General features: G+C 34.0%; 1 protein-coding gene across 1 annotated transcript in view; it reads left to right on the top strand.

The window, feature by feature from the left end:
* Positions 1-326: 326 nt before the first annotated feature.
* LOC106720305 (inositol-trisphosphate 3-kinase homolog) overlaps positions 327-23,355 on the top strand; it is a 69,942-nt gene continuing 46,913 nt past the window's right edge. Inside the window, exons 1-3 of the mRNA XM_045686884.1 lie at positions 327-759; positions 1,938-2,048; positions 2,710-2,763. Of these exons, the coding sequence (XP_045542840.1) occupies positions 634-759; positions 1,938-2,048; positions 2,710-2,763 (291 nt within the window). The 5' untranslated portion in view covers positions 327-633. The remainder of the gene's footprint in view (positions 760-1,937; positions 2,049-2,709; positions 2,764-23,355) is intronic.

The raw sequence follows: 23,355 nt of genomic DNA, 5'->3' as shown, positions 1-23,355 counted from the left end.
GACGCAGGTTTATTCTTAAAAATAATACAGTCGAATTAATATTGGTCGTAACAAATAACATTTTAATATAAACTTATGACGAGCGTACAAAGTTACTTTATGATTTTATACTAATCCTAATTACTATAATCACTAAACTCAATAATTTAATCAAGAAATTGTTTGCCTCGTCCATTGTTAAATCAAACAATTTAACGTCTATTGCAAACAGACAATAACATTCTAATATGTATTCAAGATGATGGTAGCTCCATCTGCGCTAACGTCAATTGTTTATTTATCGAAAATAATGTAGGTATGATATAAAATAAATATGAACAACCGCAGTGTGTCGCCGCCGCGCTGGATGTGCGTCGTGCGGTGTGCGCTGTGTACTGCGCCCGTCTGCGCGGCTCACTTATCGTATTCGCACACGCTCACCGATAAGGTCCGGTGTCGACGAGTACACTACGAAATTGACGACGGGGAAGTTTGCTTTACTCATTATCGACATAAAGTACGATAATCCGCGTCTGTGCGTGCGCCGGCCGCCGCGCCAGTGAGCTCGCCAACCGCGCGGCGACAGCGCCAGCTCTGCACGAGGAGCGATGGAGCGCCGGCCCGTGTGATTGACCCGTTGTGGGATAGAGTCCCATGTGTATGGCTGGTGACTCGCGAGTATTGCGACTTGACTTATCGGCCGAAATGTCGCCGCCGCGCTACAACTTTCCGCCGACGAGTTATTCCGCGGTGTATGGCAGCGATGTGACCAGTGCGAACGTGAGTACCTACTGGTGAGAGGCGAGCGGCGGACCAACTGCGCTATCGGGCCGCAGCCTGCGTATGCGCAGCGACAAGGTCGCGCCGACTGTACACTATGTGCTAGTGCATTCAACCCGTTTCGTAGAAGAGACCAGCATATATGCGTTTGCTATTATATTATCGAACAGTTCATCCACTATTAATCATAATGTTTTTTAAATTTGCATAATCTTTTCATATTTCGTTTGGGGTCTCTTAAAGCTTGCTTCATTTAGGCAAAGTATAAATTCTTTGTGCTTGCATGTAATAAACAGTTCAATCTGTGCTTTAGCGACGATTAAGTATGATTACATTGTTAGTCACATGTTAACTAATTCAAGAGGTAGTGCGTAATGTATTAATTAATTCTTTAGTTAACATTGACCTTCAAATGATTGCAATAATTTTAACAGCGTTCTCTTATTCCTATGTTTATACATTAATAAATATTTAAGAATTCGAAAGAACGACATAAAGTATAATTTGGGTCATAGTTTTCGTTTCATATGACAGAGAATTAAATGCATGTTTTTAAAAAGTTGGTTATATAGCCCTGTGTTACTTACTAGTTAAGAAGGGTTAAAACTTGATTTTACACGTGTGTGGCACATTGTTAACAAGCATATACAGTAGCACAGCTATACAATCCTTAAGTTAATACAGTCAGAAACGAGATGGAACTTTCATTAGGTAAATAAGTTGAAATCCTAAACATAAAATTTAATTTTAAACTGATTTTTGATTGAAGAAAGAATAAATGATAGAAACATAGGTATATACAAATTATAATAAATACGAGTATAAGCATTAAAAAGTTATAATAATGATAATTTGATTACAATTATTGTTATGATGCAAGAAAATATTATAATCAGGGGCTTGTTTGTCTAGGAAATACCAATCGTGTGAATAATTATTGAAGCGTAATATGTGAATAATTTAAGAAGCGTATTTGTTTACATTACTGATACTACACATGACAAAGACTTTTAGCAGACGTATTTCAACTTGCCGTTTTTTTGTATTATAAACAAAAACCACTAGCAAATTTGAACCGTAAGTTAGATGGGGGGCAAGTTATATCTATAATTCTTCCATTATATTAAACGTTAATGAGATTTTAATAAATGTTTTATTATAAAAATAACGATTTTCAGGTGAACTGTACCGCTGCGGTGTGCGACACCATTGATCTACGGAGTTACCACGGCACACCCACTTCACAAGCAACGCCTTCGCCTTCCCTGTTCAGCTGTTTTAATTGTGCGGTTAGTATTAACATAACCACGATTTGATTATTAACCTCAACAACGACAGCATAATTTACGCCTGTAACCCGGAGGGGTAGTCCTCCACTTGGCACGATCTTGCACACCTCGCTCATTACTTCTACATTCATACATCTACGCAAAATGCACGTCAGTTTCGCGTACTCTTAATACCGTCTTTCTTGAGTATTCCATCAATCTGGACGGTATAAGTCCGTCTGGGACGCCTCACTTTCGCGACATAAATTACTTAGTTAATCTCCTTTCATTCATCCTTTCAATGTGTCCAAACCATCTAAGCATACCTTTTTCAAATCCACTTACAACTACCTCTTTTATACTATACCATTCAACTCTTGTAAGACGTTTTTATTCTATCGTTCAGAGTAACTCCTATCATTCTTCACAAAGATCACATTTCCATTGCATTAATTTATGAGATTAATCCTGTTATTTTGAGGCCAAGTTAAAAAAATATCTCAATTATCAAAGAAAATATTGTTGCCCGCCACATTTTGAAAACAATGACAGCGCATTTTGAGTTAAAATAAATGTACGTAGAGAATATATGGAGTGTGACGCACTCTCGAATGGACGCATTGTTTGTTCATCGGAGATATTATTTGTTCGTGATTACTTAATTATAAATTTCTTGTTTCAGTTTCGGAACGGTATAAATGTTCTTCGTAAAAATAAACCTGCTGCTAAGGTTAAGGTGAGTGAGTTTCAGAATACTTATAACTATCATATTCATATCATATTGGTTAAAATTGTATGCATTTTTAAACAGCAGCACAGCAGACAAAATGCTTTTATTTTGGTTTTATAATATTTATATTAAAACTAAATGTTTACAACATTAATTCATAGTACTCTAATCACTCCTAAATCTCGTTGTTAACACTTCAACTACCCGTGCTATTCTCTTGTGACTTATCTTTTTCCACAGTTAAAAAAGGCAAAGTTCTAAGTGGTCAGTATGCCACCTCTATGACGTAATGTTTAATTCTACACTTTATTTCAAAGCTCAACTTTAATATTTTGTATTTTTATACATAGTTTGTCGTCATTATTAATATTTTTAAAAAAGTTTCACGTAATGTTTTTAAATTGTGTTAATTTGTAAAAGTGCCATTTGAAAAAGTGTAAATATTGGAAACCCAAAAAAATTATAAGAAAAATGCATAGCACACACAGCAATGGACGTTACGTTAAACCAAACTGTACGTAATATAATTAAATTGTTTAACAATAGTTAAACGAACAAAGGTGAGATGGCTCAGAAAGAGGCGGATCATTATTGTGAAACACGTGCTATTATACCATAAGTAGTTTAAATTTTTCAAAATGTACGTACGAGTATATGAGTACAACATCCATTATACAAAAAAGTAAAACGTATACAATATTAATTTCAATAACTAAATTTAAATACATTTTGCAGACATTTCAAAATACATTTTCCTCGTGTATTTTTTAAAAGTGTATGTAGTAAGAACTGATTATATTTTCAATGTTACCGAATCAAGTTTTTTCATAAGAATAATCCGGAAACGATGAGGCTTACATTACACAAGCGACAGGCGGCGGTGAGTGACCGGGAACGACCGGGAATGAAATGGAATGACCGAAAACAACCTGTGAATATCTCTCACGTTTCCTTAGTTATTTCGTCAACATATCTTCCATTCTTCTCTACAATGTTTAGGTTCACACGTGACCATATAATAAATTATACTTATTTTATGCACACTTAAGTTGATTTTGTTAAGCTTGATAGAATTGGTAATATATTTTATTTATGTATACTCTCTACTTCCTTTACCGTATTCTGCGATTAGAAATTTATACAGAATTTTGTTAGCATTTTTACTTTGCTTAGGAATTTTAATAATGAATGCTTTCAAATACGTTTTCGGTTAAACAAACGTAATGAAACAGATTTTTGAACTTAACAGGTTGATCATTACAGAAAATTCAGGTTTGGTTCCTACGATGTTTAAATTCTTAGCCTTCAGTACGAAAGCGTCTCCTTTATGATTGTGTTTATTTTAAAGAGGAGAGGGAAAAGTGTAGGGAGAGAGAAGAGGGAGGGATGATGTGTCGTGAATCAGCGTAGTCATTTTGGCTGTTGTTAAATATTCGGAAACTAACACCCATTATCCTTTGTTTGTCAGGATGGCCAAGCTTCTCAAAATAATGACTTTATTCTTCTTAAACCACAAGAATTTACTTTAATTCAATTTTGTAGTTTTCTGCCATAAACAAATTGTAAATTAAAATAATACAGAATGATTAGCGATAGTGACAGTCGATATTCAAATGATCTATTTAGTCAGTTCAGGTCGTCTAATAGGAGAGAGATTTGAATACTTTTGCTTCCTTATTTGCATCTGTTTAAGCGATGAGGTACACGTGACTGAGGTAGAGGTTGTCACACACGCGTAGGTAGTTTTAACTGAACATGTGACTGGATTAAAAGGACACTGGAAAACGTGCAACCACACATTTATTCTGTTTGTAAGAGAACAGTGGCGGATACATCTGACTTTATTGATTAGTCAATTGGGATAATTTAAAACTACTTGAAGATTTTCCTTAAATAAACTAAGTTTTTTTTTATAAAGCAGATAATACTTTATTTTTTCTTAATTAGGCGTAGCTTTGTGGCCAGAATTATTGGCGTGTGGTGGCCGTATTCTGTGTGTGTTATTGCGCTTGTCGAAAATTATGTAATTAACTCATGTAAAAATAATTTACCTATAAGAATAGAGTAGATGAGCTTTGAGTCCAGTCTTTTAGTTAAGTAGAGTTAGAAGATGTTTCTATACTACGAGTACAATACTAAAAACAGAAAAGAAATCGATAAATATTTCTAACCTATTCTTATAATCTTAGAATTACAGTACGAATTTTGAAAATTCTTTTGTGAGATTAAGTCTTTCGTAGGTAAGAATTAATATTTTAATTAGTTTTTCAATTTACTATAACGAAGAACGAAATCGAATCCTTTATTGTAACAATTTTTCCAAACGTGCAAATTCAATAGATTCGGAATAGGAATAAGTAGTAATGGAGTGACGTCCGGTCAAGAGGTCGTTCCTTCTCTATATGTATGTATCACATTTATGGGACTTACAACATAGATACTGCACGTGACTACAATTATAATACACTTATTTATTATGGTGTTATTATTTGGATCGGATACTTAGATATATATATGTCGCAATCAGAAGAAGAAATCAACTTTAATAAATCGAAATTAGAACACGAGCTGTGTTCGAAGAGTACGATGCGCGTCTGACATTAATCATTCTGGAAATATGGTTCGTAGCTAAAGCATTGTTCGTTGTACATGAGCCTGTGAATCAATTATAACGAGTTGAGAAGTGATAAGCAGTGTATTCCTTGAATCCGATATTACCCATAGCCGCCCACAAGTGATCTCAATCGATAATAATTCTGATAGCGAGCCATCCCGGCCGTTATCAGAAGTGGGATCCATATCGGTTCAAGTCGTAATTGAGAAAATGGAGATGAGCGCAATTTTTTTCAGTTGGTATTTGTAAAATTCTCCGTGAAATATGACATTGAGAAAAGAAAAGAAATAACATGACGTTTCCGTCCGTCATTAAGGAAAATTATTCCGACTACGCAATTAATTTGGTAGAACGTAAATAAGAAACGTTGATGTGGAAGATTATGATAAATTTATTTGATTTTGTGTACGATCTAGAGGTTTCAGCAACTAAATACGCAAACGAAGTATGCGTGAGTCGCTACGCAGCAGTACGAGGTATACGCATACCGATACAAGTGAGCCGCTAACATAATTTGGGAATCCTATGGCACACAATAATTTGAAGAAAACTATTTCGAAGATAAATTACGAGGAAAGAAAGAAAAATCCAACGCGCATGCGTGGATCCATGACATTATGCTTCGAGAAACCAAATGTCAAAAGAAAATATTGCAGAAAGATTACGGAAAAATGTATTGCTACATGAATAATAACAAGCCACTTTAGACATTGGTTCAGCATGGGCATTGAATCATTATTTGGAGCAGCGGTGAATACAACCCGATACCCGAAACCAATCCTTGAGTACAAGTCTCAAAATAATTCAATGCGGGTTAATACGGAAGTCCAAAATGATCATCAACAATTAAGAAACGATATTCTAGATCAGAATGAAACGAATTGAAATTGGAGAGAAAGAATGAAGGCTTTGAAAAGAGTAAGATAGACGCAAGGGGTCTAGAGGTCTCCCAAAAGCAGTTGGGTCGTGCAACCTATTGAATGCTTTGAATGCATTCTGCGTGAATGTGTGTTCTTTCATATCAACAGTAGTTGGTTTCAACTTAATCATCCGGTGAGTTCGTTTCTGTACTATTATGTGTTTTAGCTGTTATGCTATTGGGCACTAGTCGTGACGTATTCTAGTAAAATTCGATAATTCAAAACTATTGGTTTAATGTGTGGCACCAAAATAATAGTTCAATTAGTATTTCGGTTATTTGTGCAATGCAGTTATGTTCGGAGCTATTTAGTGAGTCGGTTATTTTACATTTTGGGATTTTTATTTATCATTAATCAATAATATCATGTCAGTTTTGTAATTAAAGGATGTTGTTTTCAATGATTGACGTTTCAGAAAAATAAAACTGATTGTCAAAATTTAAAAATATAGCGATTTCTTTGAATGTCAACTGACATAACCTGACAGTTTTAATGAAAATTATTTAAACAGAAATGAATTAAGTCGTGTAGCTGTTTCTTAAAAGCGAAAATGTGTTTAGACGTGATTAGATTTAACAGATAGAACTCTCCTCGGTCTTAAGTTCAATTAAATTCATTTTCTTGTTTATGGCTTTCCCGTAGCGGATTGGGCCTTCGGTCTTAAGTTGTAATAGTGCAAGTAAATAAATGGTTTGTTGACATTAACTAGTTGAAACGGTTTTGTGTCTAGGACTTAATGTGGGTGTCGCAAAGATGTTAGAATTAACGAGTACAATTCAGTAAAATCGATAAAAACGGGTTGGCATTGATATTAAATCTTTGGGTTTTAACGTAATCATAAATACGCTTACGAGAATTTGAATCTGGTGCCTAGGAGCTATGCTTGCTAAGAAAAAAAAAAGGACTTAGAGTTTGCTACTAACTGAATGAAAATATGGCATGTAATGACAGGATGTTTTCATTACGAATGTTATTGTTATTTCTTTACCGATTATTTTTCCTTTACTTAACGTCAAAACTTTAAAATATGTAAATTGTGAATAAGGAAGTTTGACTTCTACTAAATTTATGAAGTAAATCTTTGAAATGATGTTGTCGACGTTATCGTACGAAATGACATTTGGTGCAGATGGTTTGATTGTTTGAGCCATGTTGCCATGAGTTAGTAACGGAGAGAATTTTGTATTGGAGTTATTAATGTCCTTAAGGTCAAACATTCTTACAGTTAATTGATATGATTATTAACTATTCGTAAATCGTAATGATGCGTATGATGTCAGAATAAGACGAGCGGTGTGACACAGTAATCTCTGCGGTTTCGTTTTGTTTTTGCAGATGTACAATATGAAGGAAGTCTGTTATGAGGATAGCACGGGGACGTGCTAATGTCAGTATGGCCGAGACTGGCGGGTTTAAGCTACTGCAGTAGCGTCTGCGTGGCAGCGGTTGGTGGATACCAGCGACGTTTGCAGGATTGCAAAGCTTGGTGCAAGATAAGTGGAGTTGATAATGAATTTGGTGATATTTAGTAAAGCTAATTTGTAACAGAAACTCGGGTAAAGATCTCTATCGGCCGTATTGTGTTCGACCGTACCAGTAGTTATTACGTCGTAACCGTAGCCCTTTGGAAATCGGTATCTCTTGGGGCAGCTCAAGTAGTCCGTGGGTGAGCGGTGCGCGTTCTACTCTGGCGGAGGTCGGGGTCAGGAGGACCGGTTTGTGTAACTGTCATGTCACGGGGTGACAGGCAGGGGTCTCAAGGACCATGGTGTGGAGCTGTCACATCACAGGGTGACGGGCAGAGGTCTCGAGGACCGTGATGTGGAACTGTAACGTCACAGGGTGACGGGCAGAGATCGAGGTCTGGAGGACCGCAGTGTGTGTGATGCACTGACCTCTATAAATGGACAGGCTGAAAGACGTGGTGTTTTGTGTAATTGATTTTTGATTTTCGCTATTTTGGCGTTGACTGTATTTTTGGTTGGTAGAGGTAGTGATGATTCAAACTAATAATAGGAATAGAATTAACTGTTACTAACGTGAACATGCACTTTTAGGGCAGAACTAAGCAAAAGCTATTATTTCCAAACAAATAGCCTATTCATTTGTACAGATCGGTGGTGTGATATCACGGTAACACACGTGTTTGGTCGGCCGGAGAGCCGTGGAGAGAGATTCGGCGGGAGAGCCGTGGTGAAAGATTCGGCTAGAGAGCCGTTGAGTGAAATTCGGTCGAGAGGCCGTGGCGTTAGAGATCTTACTCGGTGGGTTTCTGGGAGATTGGGAGTAACTAACGTTGTAGAGTATTTAAGTTGATTTTTACGGCGGTGTCCCGTTAGATAACAGAAGTTGGGCCAGGAGTGGCCGAGCGTAACAAAATATTTCCTTGAGTTAATGTTCACATGCTAAGAGCACACTGAGACCGGTGTTTGCAATCTAACATCACCCGAGGACGGGTGTTCGCAGGACGGCCGTGTCGCAATCAGAAGAAGAAATCAACTTTAATAAATCGAAATTAGAACACGAGCTGTGTTCGAAGAGTACGATGCGCGTCTGACATTAATCATTCTGGAAATATGGTTCGTAGCTAAAGCATTGTTCGTTGTACATGAGCCTGTGAATCAATTATAACGAGTTGAGAAGTGATAAGCAGTGTATTCCTTGAATCCGATATTACCCATAGCCGCCCACAAGTGATCTCAATCGATAATAATTCTGATAGCGAGCCATCCCGGCCGTTATATATAACTAGCGACCCGCCCCGGCTTCGCACGGGTGCAATGCAAAATATACCTACTACAGAATAAATGCACAATTTATTTAAGGTACTTAAATGGATAAGGATTAATGCTGTATTGTTTAAAATCACTTCGTAAAAGAATAAAAATGGTTATGCTGGGTTATCCCTAAGAGATAGACATATACCATCGCGGACTTTTTTGTTGAACTTTTTAAGGTGAACAATACTGTAGTACATTATTTTGGTCTATCTCGTAGGGTTCAGCCAGCGTTTGCAATATAAGCGCAAAAAAACGTGCTTATTTACGACATCACATTAGAAAACTTTAAATTTATCAGTGTTTCTCTACTATATTATGCATTTATTATACATACAAACCTTCCTTAAGAATCACTCTATCTATTAAAAAAAACCGCGTCAAAATCCGTTGCGTAGTTTTAAAGATCTAAGCATACATACGGACATACAGCGAAAGCGACTTTGTTTTATACTATGTATTGATATTTTAAATAATAATATTGTAAGATATTTGATGCAAAAGTATTTTTAAAAGAATTAAACTAACAGCGAAACAGTGAATTTAACTCTACTTCATAATAATCCTCGCTGTAGTATAAACTTTAACCGAACGTAAGTAAACAAAAATGTCAGACGTTCCGCAATGACGGATAGAAAGAGACTGCCTCGAGCAGCAGCGCATACTTCCTTATAAAACCTTTTTTTTTGTGTGGCTACCCTCAACAGTCCTAACAATATGATATTTTTAAATATTTAAAAAGGATCATTTTTTTATTTAAGTGAGCATAAATTAATTCTACTCATTAAAGTATAATGAAGTTATAATTTTTAATATTTTTGTTACCTATGTATTTTGTGCGGATATTACTATAAATAAATAGAATTTCCTTGTAGGAAATGAGAGTATGTTGTAAATGTGAATGGTTGGTGTATGGATGTTTGTTTGAAGGTATCTGCAGAACGACTCAACGGATCTCGATGAAATTTGGCATACATCGAGAACATAGTCTAAAAGAACAAATAGGCTACTAATTAACGTTTTTTTAATTCGGCGTGAACGAATTCGTTTGTGACAGTTAGTATGAAATATGTTCATCTTAAATCAATAAAAATCATTTTTTGTATATGTACACTACTGTTTAGGAGTAGAAATTGTTGAACAGATTGTTAAAATAATTTTGAGGGGTGTTCTGAGGACACTAGCGAACAATTTTGCAGCAAACACAGAGGCTTTGTCAAATTTAAATAAAATATTTATTTATTACTTTCTTTCTTTCCATATTTGCCAAAAAAATCTTTTATAGTGTCGTGCTTCATATTTATTGGTAGGTATTTCGCGGAGACATCATAGCTCAAGTCCTTTGACATTACCACGGCTCACGTGTAAGTTTTGGTATTCAATGAACTGATGAAAATTAAATATTTTAAAGCAATGTGCATTTTATTTACCACTTTTGACGTGTATTTTCTTAATTTACTGAATCCTTATAGAGGATAAGAAATATCTCAGCTTTTCTCGTAGTTTTTCATGAAACTAGAAGAATAATGGCATCTTTGAGAATGGCATAATGTTTATTTTACTTCAACTTTATTTTTATTAAAATTCGAAAATTGAAAAACGCATTGACACATGGTTGGAATCGAACTTGGATTCGAGATTTCGGTCCGGTCCGTTCGAGCGCTTAATAACAGTGCCACCAACGCTCTCTGTATTGTGTAATAAACAAAATTAATTCAAACTATAAAATATCTAGTATTAGCCTCAATGTCACGTGCGTCCCACCGTTCAGGTTAAGTAGAGGACTTTTGTCTTCTGACCTTCCTATTTTATTTTAATCAATTCTGAAATTGAACTAGTTTTATGCATACAACTTTGTATAACCTTTATTGTTGACATGTAATTTCAAAGTAATGTTTAAGTGTGCTTTAGTAAAAGCGTTACTTAAGCTTCCACAGTTCAGTATCGTATGCATCGCACTTATCGCATCAAACGGATTTTAATATACTTAGTATAGAAGGTCATACAAGTACGTCCACTGATACGCATCGGACGCATCGCACTTCGGCAATTCCGAATCCAATGCTCCGAAGGACATCTTTTGCGATGCGTGCCGATGACGTCATGCGGATACATTGAACGCTGTACAAAAAATTCAGTCGAATTGATAACCTCCTTCTTTTTGAAGTCGGCTAAAAACAATCCATTTGATGCGATACGTCCGATGAGTACGATATCGACCTGTGGACGCTTAGCTTAAAGCTATGTCTACATTTCTAACGAAAGAGCTTCCTAGACGTCCAGCTTTATCCGATGTTCGAATTTTTATTTTAATTGAATTTAAAATACATAGGACAAACACAAACGACCTCACATGAAATATACAATAAAAAAAATTGTAATGTTTATAAAAGATTACTTCAAATTCTTCATTCGCGTGTTCGCAATTAAAATGAGTGTGTAATGTGGTGTATGCATTATGATTGTTTGTATGTTTTCTAGTATATTCGAAGAAAACAAAAACTAAAATGAAACTTATTAGAATTTTCAAAGAACGCGTCCGGAGAAAAAGAAAACGAAATGACGACAGACACATTAATAGTCAGTAGTTTTCCGAGTCACGTGTATTTACTATTTATTTGGGAAGTTTGTAGTCGCTATCACTTGACACGTGACCTGTCGTCGATCTTCTCGCCCAACATATTTCATGTTAAATTTAACATTTGTTTAAATGTCTCCTGAATTTTGAAATGGTTGGCTTCCTGCTGCAAAAATATGACTTATTATGATATGTAATTTTTGTATAACTTGCATCCTTTCATTGTAATGTTTTGAAAGAGAATTATAGATGTGCGGATGTTCAAATTGGTAACAAGAGTGGGAAAGTTTGTAGGAGAGTAACTGAGGCGGTGGATGGAAAATAATAATTTTGTTTGTGAAGGATAAATTTCAAATCCATTAAAACAATTATTACATTAATTAATTTATGGCAACTGATAATAATGAAAGGCCAAAAGCCTTTCACGCATAGTCTTTATATGTTATACAACGTATTTCTTTTGCATACAGTACGTTTTATACAAAGTAATATGTAAAAAATATAATAGGCAAAAAATCGTGTTGAAATCAAGTGTCATTGACTATATAAGTATAAAAAATATACATTAGAATTTGAGTGAATAACATTTATTTTATTACCGATTGAACATTTGAACAAGGTATAAATCTATACAGATAAAATTGTAGTGTCTGTATGTAATATAAGAATGTCCTTATATTCTTATATTTTTATTCTTTGTTATACAAAAAAAAAATCAAATTTGTATCTGTGTCTACGCAAGTCCATGTTTCTTCCGGTAATCTCAGAAACGGATGAACGGATGTCAGGACTTTTAAAGAGACGTAGGTAAGGTATGCCTTAAAGGCACGAAAGGCAATAAAAGATTAATATAGGCTTATTTAATGGTTTTAAAATATATATTTGAGGTCGCGGGCAGCAGCTAATATAAATATATGTATCTACATGATGTGTGTTTATAAAAACTAAGTTAAATTTTTCTAAGAAGACTAGAGAAGGTTTCTTCACTAAAATATAAAAAGAAATTTGTACTGAAACTTTTTGCTTGTACTAAAAACTAATTTTGATAATTTGGACTTTTGCTAGCTACTGCACGAATGCTCCGCTCCACCGCTGCAAAACCACACTTTTCCTCTGATATGTATCTTTCCAGTACTGGGTAGTGATTTATTCTGGGGATATAATGTGGTCACTGGCTTATCTGCCATTTTGTACCATAAAAAATTGCTGTGTTTTACATCATACACTAAATATAAAGTAAGCAAACCCAAATAGACGTTGCTTTATAAACTTTTTTGTCCGGAGCGACCGATAGTGTTCTCAAAGTGCCTTTAAATATCTTTGAATGCTGATTTATGTAGGAAAACCAGACACGTGAAGGAAATGGTAAACATAAAGTAATACTTACGTAAGCGTATTATGTCACTGATCATGGCCAATGTCTTGTTGTGTCACAACATGTTAAATTCTGTTCTTTTTTGTGCCGAATTATTTTATTGTTAGTATCAAATGAGTTCTATATTGAAACGTCCATATTTTTTTTCCTATTCAGATATAAACATAATGTGATAAGTAAATAGCAGAATGCGAAACAGCTATGCATAGCCTACCGACCTAGCATGAATATTCGTGAGAACGTTTTCGTAATATCATCGACAAAATTTGTATTAAAATATGTGCAGCGGCAGCGCCACTACCGGCCGTAAAATACACCAACAATTCTCATACAAATTTTTAAGACATTTTGTCGATGACATAACTAAGGCAAGTACTGCAACATATTCCATTGATTCTGTCTTCTACTATTGTTTTTGTTCAGGATACGCATTTTTTATTAAGTTTGGTGAACAGTTGAATCAAAAAGATTTATCTAATTTGAATAAAATTTAGTTTAAATCTATTAATGTGTATTCTATTATGGTATTAACATCTGTAAACTATTAAGGAAGCAGCAAAACACAATTGTAATTGTGTTATGGTATGACTCATGACACGACAGATATGAACAAGATTATAATTTAACTCTGATCTTATCGCAAACGAGGATTTGTGCATCATGCAAATAAATTAAATATCATCAGACTGACAAAAGGGTAATGTTTGTCGCGCATATTTAATTAAGTTTTTTTTTTATCTATGCGACTTTGTATGTATGTAAATTCCTTTGTGATGGCCTAGAGTTTTAATGACTTGACCGATTTCGACAATTGAGGTATCATTCGATTCGGATTCTTCCTAGGAGTGTCATAAGGTATTACTTTGGTACAAAACATATACAGTGGACGTAAGAATTAAAATTCTAAATTAATGAGAAACGAGTTCGAATCTCCCTCGCGATAATTTATTTTTACATCTCCAAATCATTTTTTCCACATTTAAGTGTATATTCTCAAATAAGAAAATGTTACATAACTATAACATTGCAGTTTATTCAGTTTACATTCAACTTTTAAATCTTTTAAAATCTTTTTTTTTAATGTAGGATATAGTACAGTTTTATTTTAGCCTGAGTTAGTTTTTTTTTAATTAAGGTTAGGTTAATAGGTATATTTAACATTTGTAATTTTGATGCAATAGTAGGAGCTTTTCTATTTGTTAAATTTCTATGATATACCTTTGGTTTTTGAAACCTTGGCATTCTTCTTTTTCAAAACAGAGATAACAATATGTTTTAAACTGTTATTTTGGTCTCAGAAACCCACGACTATATTCACATTTTATTCATATTTATAAAAAATTTACAACCAGTAAGCATTCTTGTTTTTCATTAATTATTATAGTTATTAAGTATATAAAAAATATGCAATACAATATGTACATGTGAAATCTAATACTGAGAAGCGGATGTATATCATTGCATAATTTATTATAGAAATTAATTAGTTGTCGCCCGCGACTCCGTCCATGCGGAATTAAAAATGTAATAAGTACCCGGTTTGTTCTTCCAGACTATGTTCTACATCTGTTTTAAATTTCATCAAGATCCATTGAGCCGTGCCAGAGATACCTTCAAACAAACATCCATCTAAGCATTCGCATTTATAATATTAGTACGACATATACGGTTATAACTAAAATATTGCCTTGGAACAAGTTTTGTGGTTAGTTTATACTTCACTTTAGAAAGGACATCGAGTTTCAGTTTAAGTTCTATGAGCGAAGAAAATAATTACAAGTAACGTAAACACTGATAAAACTGTAGCTTTACTAAGCTTCAGCAGACTTATAATTTTAGTACCCAATCATTTAGTTAGTGCGAAATTAAAGTCCTTTACTTGATTTTCCCGTTTGTTCCAATTGCATTAAATTTTTAATTATATTTGAAAATACAGTCAAAATCTGTTATAACGACATCGAAGGGACTACTCATATTGAGTCGTAAAAACCGATAGTTGTAACAACCGGTGACAGGTATTAATAGGAAAGATATGTAATAACATTCAGCCAGGACCTTTGATTTTGGTCAATTTAACCGGTATGTTGTTCTAAACGATGTCGCTATAAACGGTTTTGACTGTATAACATAACCGAAGCGAGTAATTCGTTAAATCAGTTTGGTTACAGTCAAGGTGGTTTTTTCCGAATAAATTTTTGTGATCCATCGCTCAAGTTACCAAGTATATTTAAATTAATCGCCAATGATGCACAATAGGTATAGTTAGTAAATAATATAAGTATGCAATGTTGAAGACCTTGTGCGTTGTTTATGGATGGCTTAATTTGTGATGTTGTAATGGAAGTGCGCGTCAAAGCGTTAAGGCAATGGTTTGCTTGTAGTGTGCGTAGGGTATTTTGGGTACGATAAGTAGAAGGCAGGCGAGCGGTATGTGGCAGGCGGGTGGCGGGCTGGCGGGTACCGCAGAGGTCAGTATTGACGTCAATGGTCACGTGATCGTGCCCGCAGGCCGCCGCGACGCGCACAGCACGCGCAATGCGCTCCCGGCCGCGCGCCTCTCACGCCGCACGTCGCACACCACATGCCTCTCGTCTCTAGCATACAAACAGTTTTGTATTTTATTTTTTAGATACTAACTACTTGAGGAAGAAATTAATTGTACATATTTTTATTGAAATTATTTCAAAATTTACTTCATCATTTTCTTTATAGACTAGTTTAGTTAAAAACAATCGGATTATTAAATTATTAGAAAAAAAAATAACAATGTTTGGTCATGATAAACAGTACAGCGCATGCATATTAACAATGACGTCACATTTCCCACAGAAGAATTTTGGAGGTCCTAAACCCCTAAAATCCCTCGGAATATAATACTTACTTCTCTAACCAGCCCATTCGTAATCCATCTCTTATCCATTATGTGCACAAAATATTACGAATGTCCACATAAGTTCCAAGTTTTTTTGTATTATAATAATATAGATACATCTATATATATAAAAGAAAGTCGTGTTAGTTACACCATTTATAACTCAAGAACGGCTGAATCGATTTGACTGAAAATTAGTGGGCAGGTAGTTTAGAACCAGGAAACGGACATAGGATAATTTTTACCCCGTTTTCTATTTTTTATTCCGCGCGGACGGAGTCGCGGGTAAAAGCTAGTACATTTTAAAACTCCGTTAAATTCAAACTGTACACGAAATGTCTGTCTAATTTGTGTTGGCAACGTCCTGAAATTCTTGTGGCACGTATTAGCTACTAACATTCCGTCAGGCGCTGAAAATATAATATGGGAGGCTATTTACAAAATCAAGTAATAGAAAAAACGAGTTATATTTACCAATCACATTAAATTACATCAGTATACTTAGAAGCTTGCCTTTCACCTTACTTTTAACCTTAATGTTTTTTTATTCAAAGTGGAATAACTATAGACTAATTATGTGTACATACATGGGTATGAAGATTTGGTGATATTGTGTAAAATGACCCCTAATGTTCAGAATAATGTTTATATGATCTAAATGTCAATGAAAGTCTATTTTAGTCAAGATTCAATTCTCAGTACGTAAACATTTAACTTATTTCCGAAGTAAATGTATAAAGAACTTAAAAGTACGATGTATGATGATAGACCATAGATTTATAATCTATATATTTATAATACCTGTATTCATTTTTCATGAAAGTTTGACGTTTTATCGAAAGTCGATTTTCGAAAAGACCGTCGGAACCCTTTTATCCGCTTCACTTTTGTGCTCAGGATTATGTATCTAACTGATATCAAAATCATATCGTCATACCTGTCATTATCTTTGACAAAACAAAGATTATTTAAACGGGGATTTTGGTCTCAGAAACCTACGGTACGTGATGACACATTTTCTGTCATATGTAGAATGTATATGAATGAAATAAAATTGCGACGGTTCATTTATTATTCAACAGTACATATTTGGTGCAATATTGAGCAATTATATTTTTACGAATTTGCAATCTAACAGTTTGTAAAGATAAATCCGTCGGAAGATTAGTGTAATACATATATAACAAATTTGTTACCTTCGATTAAATTTTATTGTGTTGCCATATTATTATAAGTTCAAAGTCCTTGACTCGGCTGTAATGGATTCCATACGTCCAACGGAACAAATCACAAAATTATTTTCGGCCAGAACACCAAAATGTTTTATAAATAAACTAAAAAGTGCGTAGGGTCATGTTAATGTTTTCCGTTCGGCGCCCTTCTGCCACACATGCGTTACAATGATAAAGTAAAATAAATCTTTAAAATGATTATTAAAACCGAACATTTTTATTTCATTTTTTAAGTTACAAACCTTTTCAGTTATCATAATAAGACCCTAGCAATTTAATGATCCAACCAGTAAAGTATAAGATATTGTTAATAGGTTACTCGTGAACAGTAGTCAAGCAAATACAAGTGAATCCTTTAAGCGACGGAGTTCTAAAAAAAATTGAACTACATAATATATACAACTACATATATGATATATATTATATTTGTTAAATTAGCACAAGATGCGTATATATCTATATACCAGTTTATCGTTAATTTATCAAAAAACCATTAAAGGTAAAATTAATACGAAACGATGCCAATTAATCGTTGGAATTAGTAGGCCAATTACGTCTATTACTAACAGATGTTGATTAAATATACCATTAGAGCAGCTCGAAGTCACGTAGGCTTCGCAGCACATAAGTGGCACGTGCCTTCTCTTAATACGTAGCTTTATTCTAACTGTACCCGTTCGATTGTTACAACCGGAAGTAGTCCGTCAAGCTGCAAATATATATGTCGTATGTGTACATATAACACTAGTTCTTCCGTCATACACTGGTTATGGTTATAATAATATATTTCAACACTTTTTATGGTTTTAGTTAATGTAGAGTATAGAAAATAAATTTAAATCGAATATGTTACTTGTAGCTATAAATTTATATAGTATAATGGTAGATTAACTTTTTTAATTCTGTAAAAAACTATTAGTAATAATTTATTTTGTGTCATGTGTCGATGAATTCTTATCGTAACTAACTTACTTTTAGAAAGTAAGTTTATTTTAAGTTGAAATAGTATTAGTTGGTTACGGAAAAAATATTACAGAAAATTCCTAACCTCGAGGTTGTATAAGATGTTTATGGCAGAATTACGACAGACGGGTAAGTACGTATATGGGATGGATTATAACGTTATTACTATGAAGTGTAAATATAAATACTGTGTACATTTCCATTCTGCCCCCTTTATTACTAAGAACTCGCTTTACATAGTTATGAATGTGACTAAGCTTAACTTTTTAATTAATTTAGATTTTTTTTGTCTCAACTGAGAACCAAACTTATTACCCAAGTCTTAGCAAATATAGGTATACTAACTGTGAGACAATAGGTAAACTACGTTTGCTTTTGCGTCATGACATTAGCTAATTTAAAAATTTATTAATTACTAATGATTGTTAATAATGTGGTACGTATTGAATTGTCCCAAGTGTCAGTTACAAAATCCCAATTAGGCCAAGTATTCATTCGGGGGCGAGTTCATTAATTGTCTGATTCATTATCAATTGTTAATTGTTTAGTAAATTATATACGTTTTCCTTCTTCGGGGGCGCTGCGTAGAAGAGCGGCGTCTAGAAGATAACGTTAGGAGAAAGTTAATGCTATTTATACGATTACTAAATAAATAAATAACTCTTTTTGAAGCAAGAAAAAGGCATATCAAAAATAAAAAACAAAAAGCAATTTATTTGAAACAGAGACTCTTAATTTAGAACAATCAACAGTTCTTTAAACGCGTTGCAAAATATCAATTTACAAAAGAACTTTGAAATTAAAATTAAAATTGCGTCATTAAATTTGATATTATTACTTTCTCAAGCAATAAAATGTTATCTTTATAGAAAGAATATAGTAAAATATTAAGATAAAGTTTCACTGGTTGCAAAGGACCAATTAATTATATATATATATATAAACTAATAATTAACTGTCCACGATAACAATATCATTGTTTTAACTTTCACCTTTTCACAGACTAGTGATTAATTTAATACTTACCATCGAATTAAATCAAAAGTTTTATGAAATAAGATTGTTTGTATTCATATTAAAAAAATATATGCTTAAGTAGACCTACGTAAGTTGTAACACTTGTGACTCAGTTCCGTTAAAAATTAATGAATTTATTTCTATATTCTTGGAGTTGGATTAACAGAGGTTAAAGGTTAAAAGAGAGCATTAACTGCAAATGTAGGTAGCATTTAAATTAAGGAACGTCATTGAACTATTCATGTCAGTGCGTAACGTTTTTTGATCATCGACTTCATTACAAGGAATGGATATTGCGGTAGGTCGAGAATAGGGCTGCCTCACTGCCTCGACGATGGTTATTCTAGAATAATCTATGCGAGTGTATACTGTTTAGAAAATAAGCAGTAATCTGTTATTTTTTTGTATACCTCGAATGGTATACAAAAAATAAGAATGAATCGAGGAACATCTGATATGGATTTTTTTTATATGAGTGACGAATGTATGCAATATCAATTGCATTGTTATATCGATCTGTTCCAAATTGTGCAAAAAATCTCAACACACGAAGACATTGATTTTTTTAAAATATATAATTAACCTTCAGCACAGACCTTTTACCTATAGAGACAAATCCTCATCTATCTATACATCTTCAGATATGAGTGGATTAACTGCACGTAGTATAAACAAATCGCGCGGTAGTAAATGTCAATCTAACTGTATCTACATCCATCATCCCTAATTCTGTGTTATGATTCACTTCGTGAACAGCCTAGAGAAGTCCAGAAGCGGTTACAGCCGTGACGTCGGCAGCTTCGTCATGTCGTCGTTGCCCTGAACCCGCGCAGGGCAAAGGGCAACGGTCAGTCGTCCTGCCAGGAATACGTTAAGAATGCAGACAGCGGAGGTAAATGCACTCAGATTGTAATGTATAATTCAGAAGGTGCATCATTGAACCCTGATGCGGTGACTTCGTTTGCGTCTATCTGTTTATATCAGCCCCTTTTGCGAATCCTCGACCCGAAGGATACCCGAATTGTAATTTCATAAGGAAAAAAATCAAAGAAAAACTATGTTCGCAATTGGGACCTACAAGGATTAAAAAAAAACGTATTGTAATTAACATCAAGTTTTATAAATTTTACTTAGCTTTACAAGTCGCATTTAAATAATATTAAAATGAGAATGAGTCTACAGAAATAAAATACTTCTAGTCGATTTAACGAAAATAAGTCTAAATAGTATGTGTAGTAGTTACAATTTTTTAATGTTAAATCAATACTCATAATAAATCATTATTAAACATCGTAAGTGGCAAATTTGCGATTATATAATAAAGTACTAGTACTCTATGATGATAGGGCTGATAGATGCTACATAATATTGCTATGTTAATACATAATTAACTACAAGAGTCTTCGTAACGGAGATCTTTATTTAAAATCAATTGTGCAAAATTGCGTGTAGAGCTGGCGTATTTTTAAAATACTTCAGTTGACCGTCATATCGTCTCATACGTTAACCTGGTAGACATTTTCCTGTTTGTTTGCAGTTATCTTAGTTAAATATAATTCCGGTAAACAGTGGAATAACTTGTAGTTAATTATTACGAAGCAATGTTGTCGAAGCTTAAAATGACCTATTAGTTTCTATGTCGCTTCAATTCTGCTGAAACAATTTGATCAGGATCTTATTTCCATCGTTTCGCAATTTTTGATAAGTATCTATCACTAGTGCTATTATTTCATCAGAGGATTGACATTATAACACTATGACATTACGTCATTGCTTGATGTATAAGAGTGACGCTATAAAAAAATAAATCAAGTTGATAATTATAAATCGAAAGCTTATTAATTTCGTTTATATGAAAATATAATCAAAATCGATTTTAAATAATTATATTTTATATTAACTACATAACTCATTAATTAATAAACATGAAATTTGTATAAGTATAAGGTATTATGTATCATAAATTTTCATGTAGCTGATTTTTAAATCATTGTGACTTGATTATTAGTGGCTATTTCCACTAAACGGCATACCGCGCATTTCCACCGTGCGCGGCTGATATTTTGTATAGCAGTCTGATGCACTAGTGGGAAAAAGGATACGCGTTTCCATACAGCGTCATGCCGCTAACTGAATTTTAAACCCGCAAATTGATTTCATCAATTTAACTATCTAAAATTTTTTGAAGAATTTGATGTAATGCCCGTTGGAATGCGCCGTGCGAAAAATAGTAATTGCTAAGTGATTGAGGTTAAATATAGGTTAAATCATAATTTCGTATGACAGTCAGTTTAAACGAAGCAATGTGCGTCGGCGACACGACCGATGCGCGTGCTCAGCAGCGCAGGCGCGCTGCGCACGTCTGCTGTTGGGATTTTGATGGCAACGTTCACAAGAAAGTAATGAAATTGAACATGGATGATTATAAAGGTAGAGGAAGACCGAAAAAAGTATGAATGGATTGTGAGAAAGAGGACATGTCTACAAAGGAAGTGAATTCAGATGTGATGTCTCGATTCCCATAAGAAAAAGAGCAGGATTATAATGTTATGCTTTGGCAAATAACAACTCATAATCTTTATTGGGGCACAGTGTTTAAATAATATAACTAGTTATATCTGTACTAGAATAGTCAAAAGAACGAACTTAAAGCGTTCACTACTCCATCTAGTCTATTGACTATGGGTAAAGGGCATCAGGTATTATTTTTTTTACCTCGAGTCAAAGTCGTGTATGGGCAACTTTAGATGGAATTGTTAATAGTTGGTATGGTTATCAGTAGGCGTGGAGTGCAGTCAATCTCGGCAATGATGATGATGATGATAAGGCGAGGCGAGCACGCGCGATGCGGCGCGGCGCGTCGTCGCCGGACAGTGGCGCCCACTCGCTCGCTTCAATTACAATTGGCTTCATTATAAATATCCTCATTTGTAATATTTTATGAATCAGACCCGTATCATTTACTTAACTTACATCATTCTTGCTCATCCTCTTTAAATTGTCTATTTTTAACAAGAACGACAAAAAGGTGTCCAATAACAAAAACTTACTTAAAATGTACTTTGTCAGAATTCTGTTCTTTCTGTTCTCAGTGTATTTTCAATTGAAAAATATAACTTTTTCCCATGCAAGATACTATTACTTTTTAAACTGTTGGATTTTGTTGTCCAAGAACTCGGTTTTCTATATATTTTATTAACCTAACTTTGTTCATTGAGGTTTACATAAGAATTAAAAAGTTAAAACTTGACTGAATCGGGTTCGGGATGGGTCGGTTGTAATCAATGCATCGTATTAGGAGTTATGTTTTAAGAAAGAAATATGTAAATAATTTGTAATCCCAAAAAAGTGTATTTTTTCGAGGTACTTAGGATAAAATTTCAATTTTCCAATGATAATGGGTGGATTTTGTATAATTTTGGTGGTTTGATGGCAGGCGCCTCCGGGCGTCGCTGAGAGATGCCGCCGTTTGCATTTATGTACGACATTATGGAAATAGCTCATTTGAAATTTGTTGAGACGCAAATATTTTTCATGCAAAGGATACAACTTGCTTTTCAAATAATATGACTGGAATTAAAAATCTTTGACGTATCTGGCGTAGGTAGTAAGTGAATAATTTGGAGATGATTTTATAAATATTAAGAGTTATTCAAAGTGAAAAATTATTCTGCTTAGCAGAGGGTAAATCTGGCTTATGTTCATGAATAATTCTTCACCCAAGAGTTAATTGTATTTTAGTAACAAAAAAGGCTATTGATATTTTTTGTATCTAACATTAGTACTGAGGGATACTTATAGTTTGTAGTTTTACATTTCTGTTTCATTTATGCAACAAATTTTTTTCAAACCCTTTTTTAACAGCCCGAGGAAAAGAATGTGAGGAAACCTACAATAACTAGATTTGGTATCAACTCTTTTCTAAAAGGTATTATTTCATCTACGGTGAAACGTAAAACCAAATGGAGCCGAATTAAATTTCAAATTCCATCTAAACATACCAATCATATTTGTGCTTACTATATACCCTTACATTTTATCATAATCGTATGAATAACATCATTAATTATCATTAACTCGTACAATAGAAGATACAGCGGAATGACAATATATTATACTTATTGTCGGTTTTAAAATTCCAAAAGTTAGGTTCGTCAAACGTCAAGTCCCTGTGAGGGAAAGGCAAACACCTTGACACTACCACTGTTAATAAGGAACCTGCCACTATTGCGAACAACAAATATTGATTG

The sequence above is a fragment of the Papilio machaon genome, chromosome 4 (assembly GCF_912999745.1).
Source record: "Papilio machaon chromosome 4, ilPapMach1.1, whole genome shotgun sequence".
Taxonomy (NCBI): Eukaryota; Metazoa; Arthropoda; class Insecta; order Lepidoptera; family Papilionidae; genus Papilio; species Papilio machaon.
Note: the sequence above shows the minus strand (reverse complement) of the source record. Positions and strands in the feature narration are given on the sequence as shown.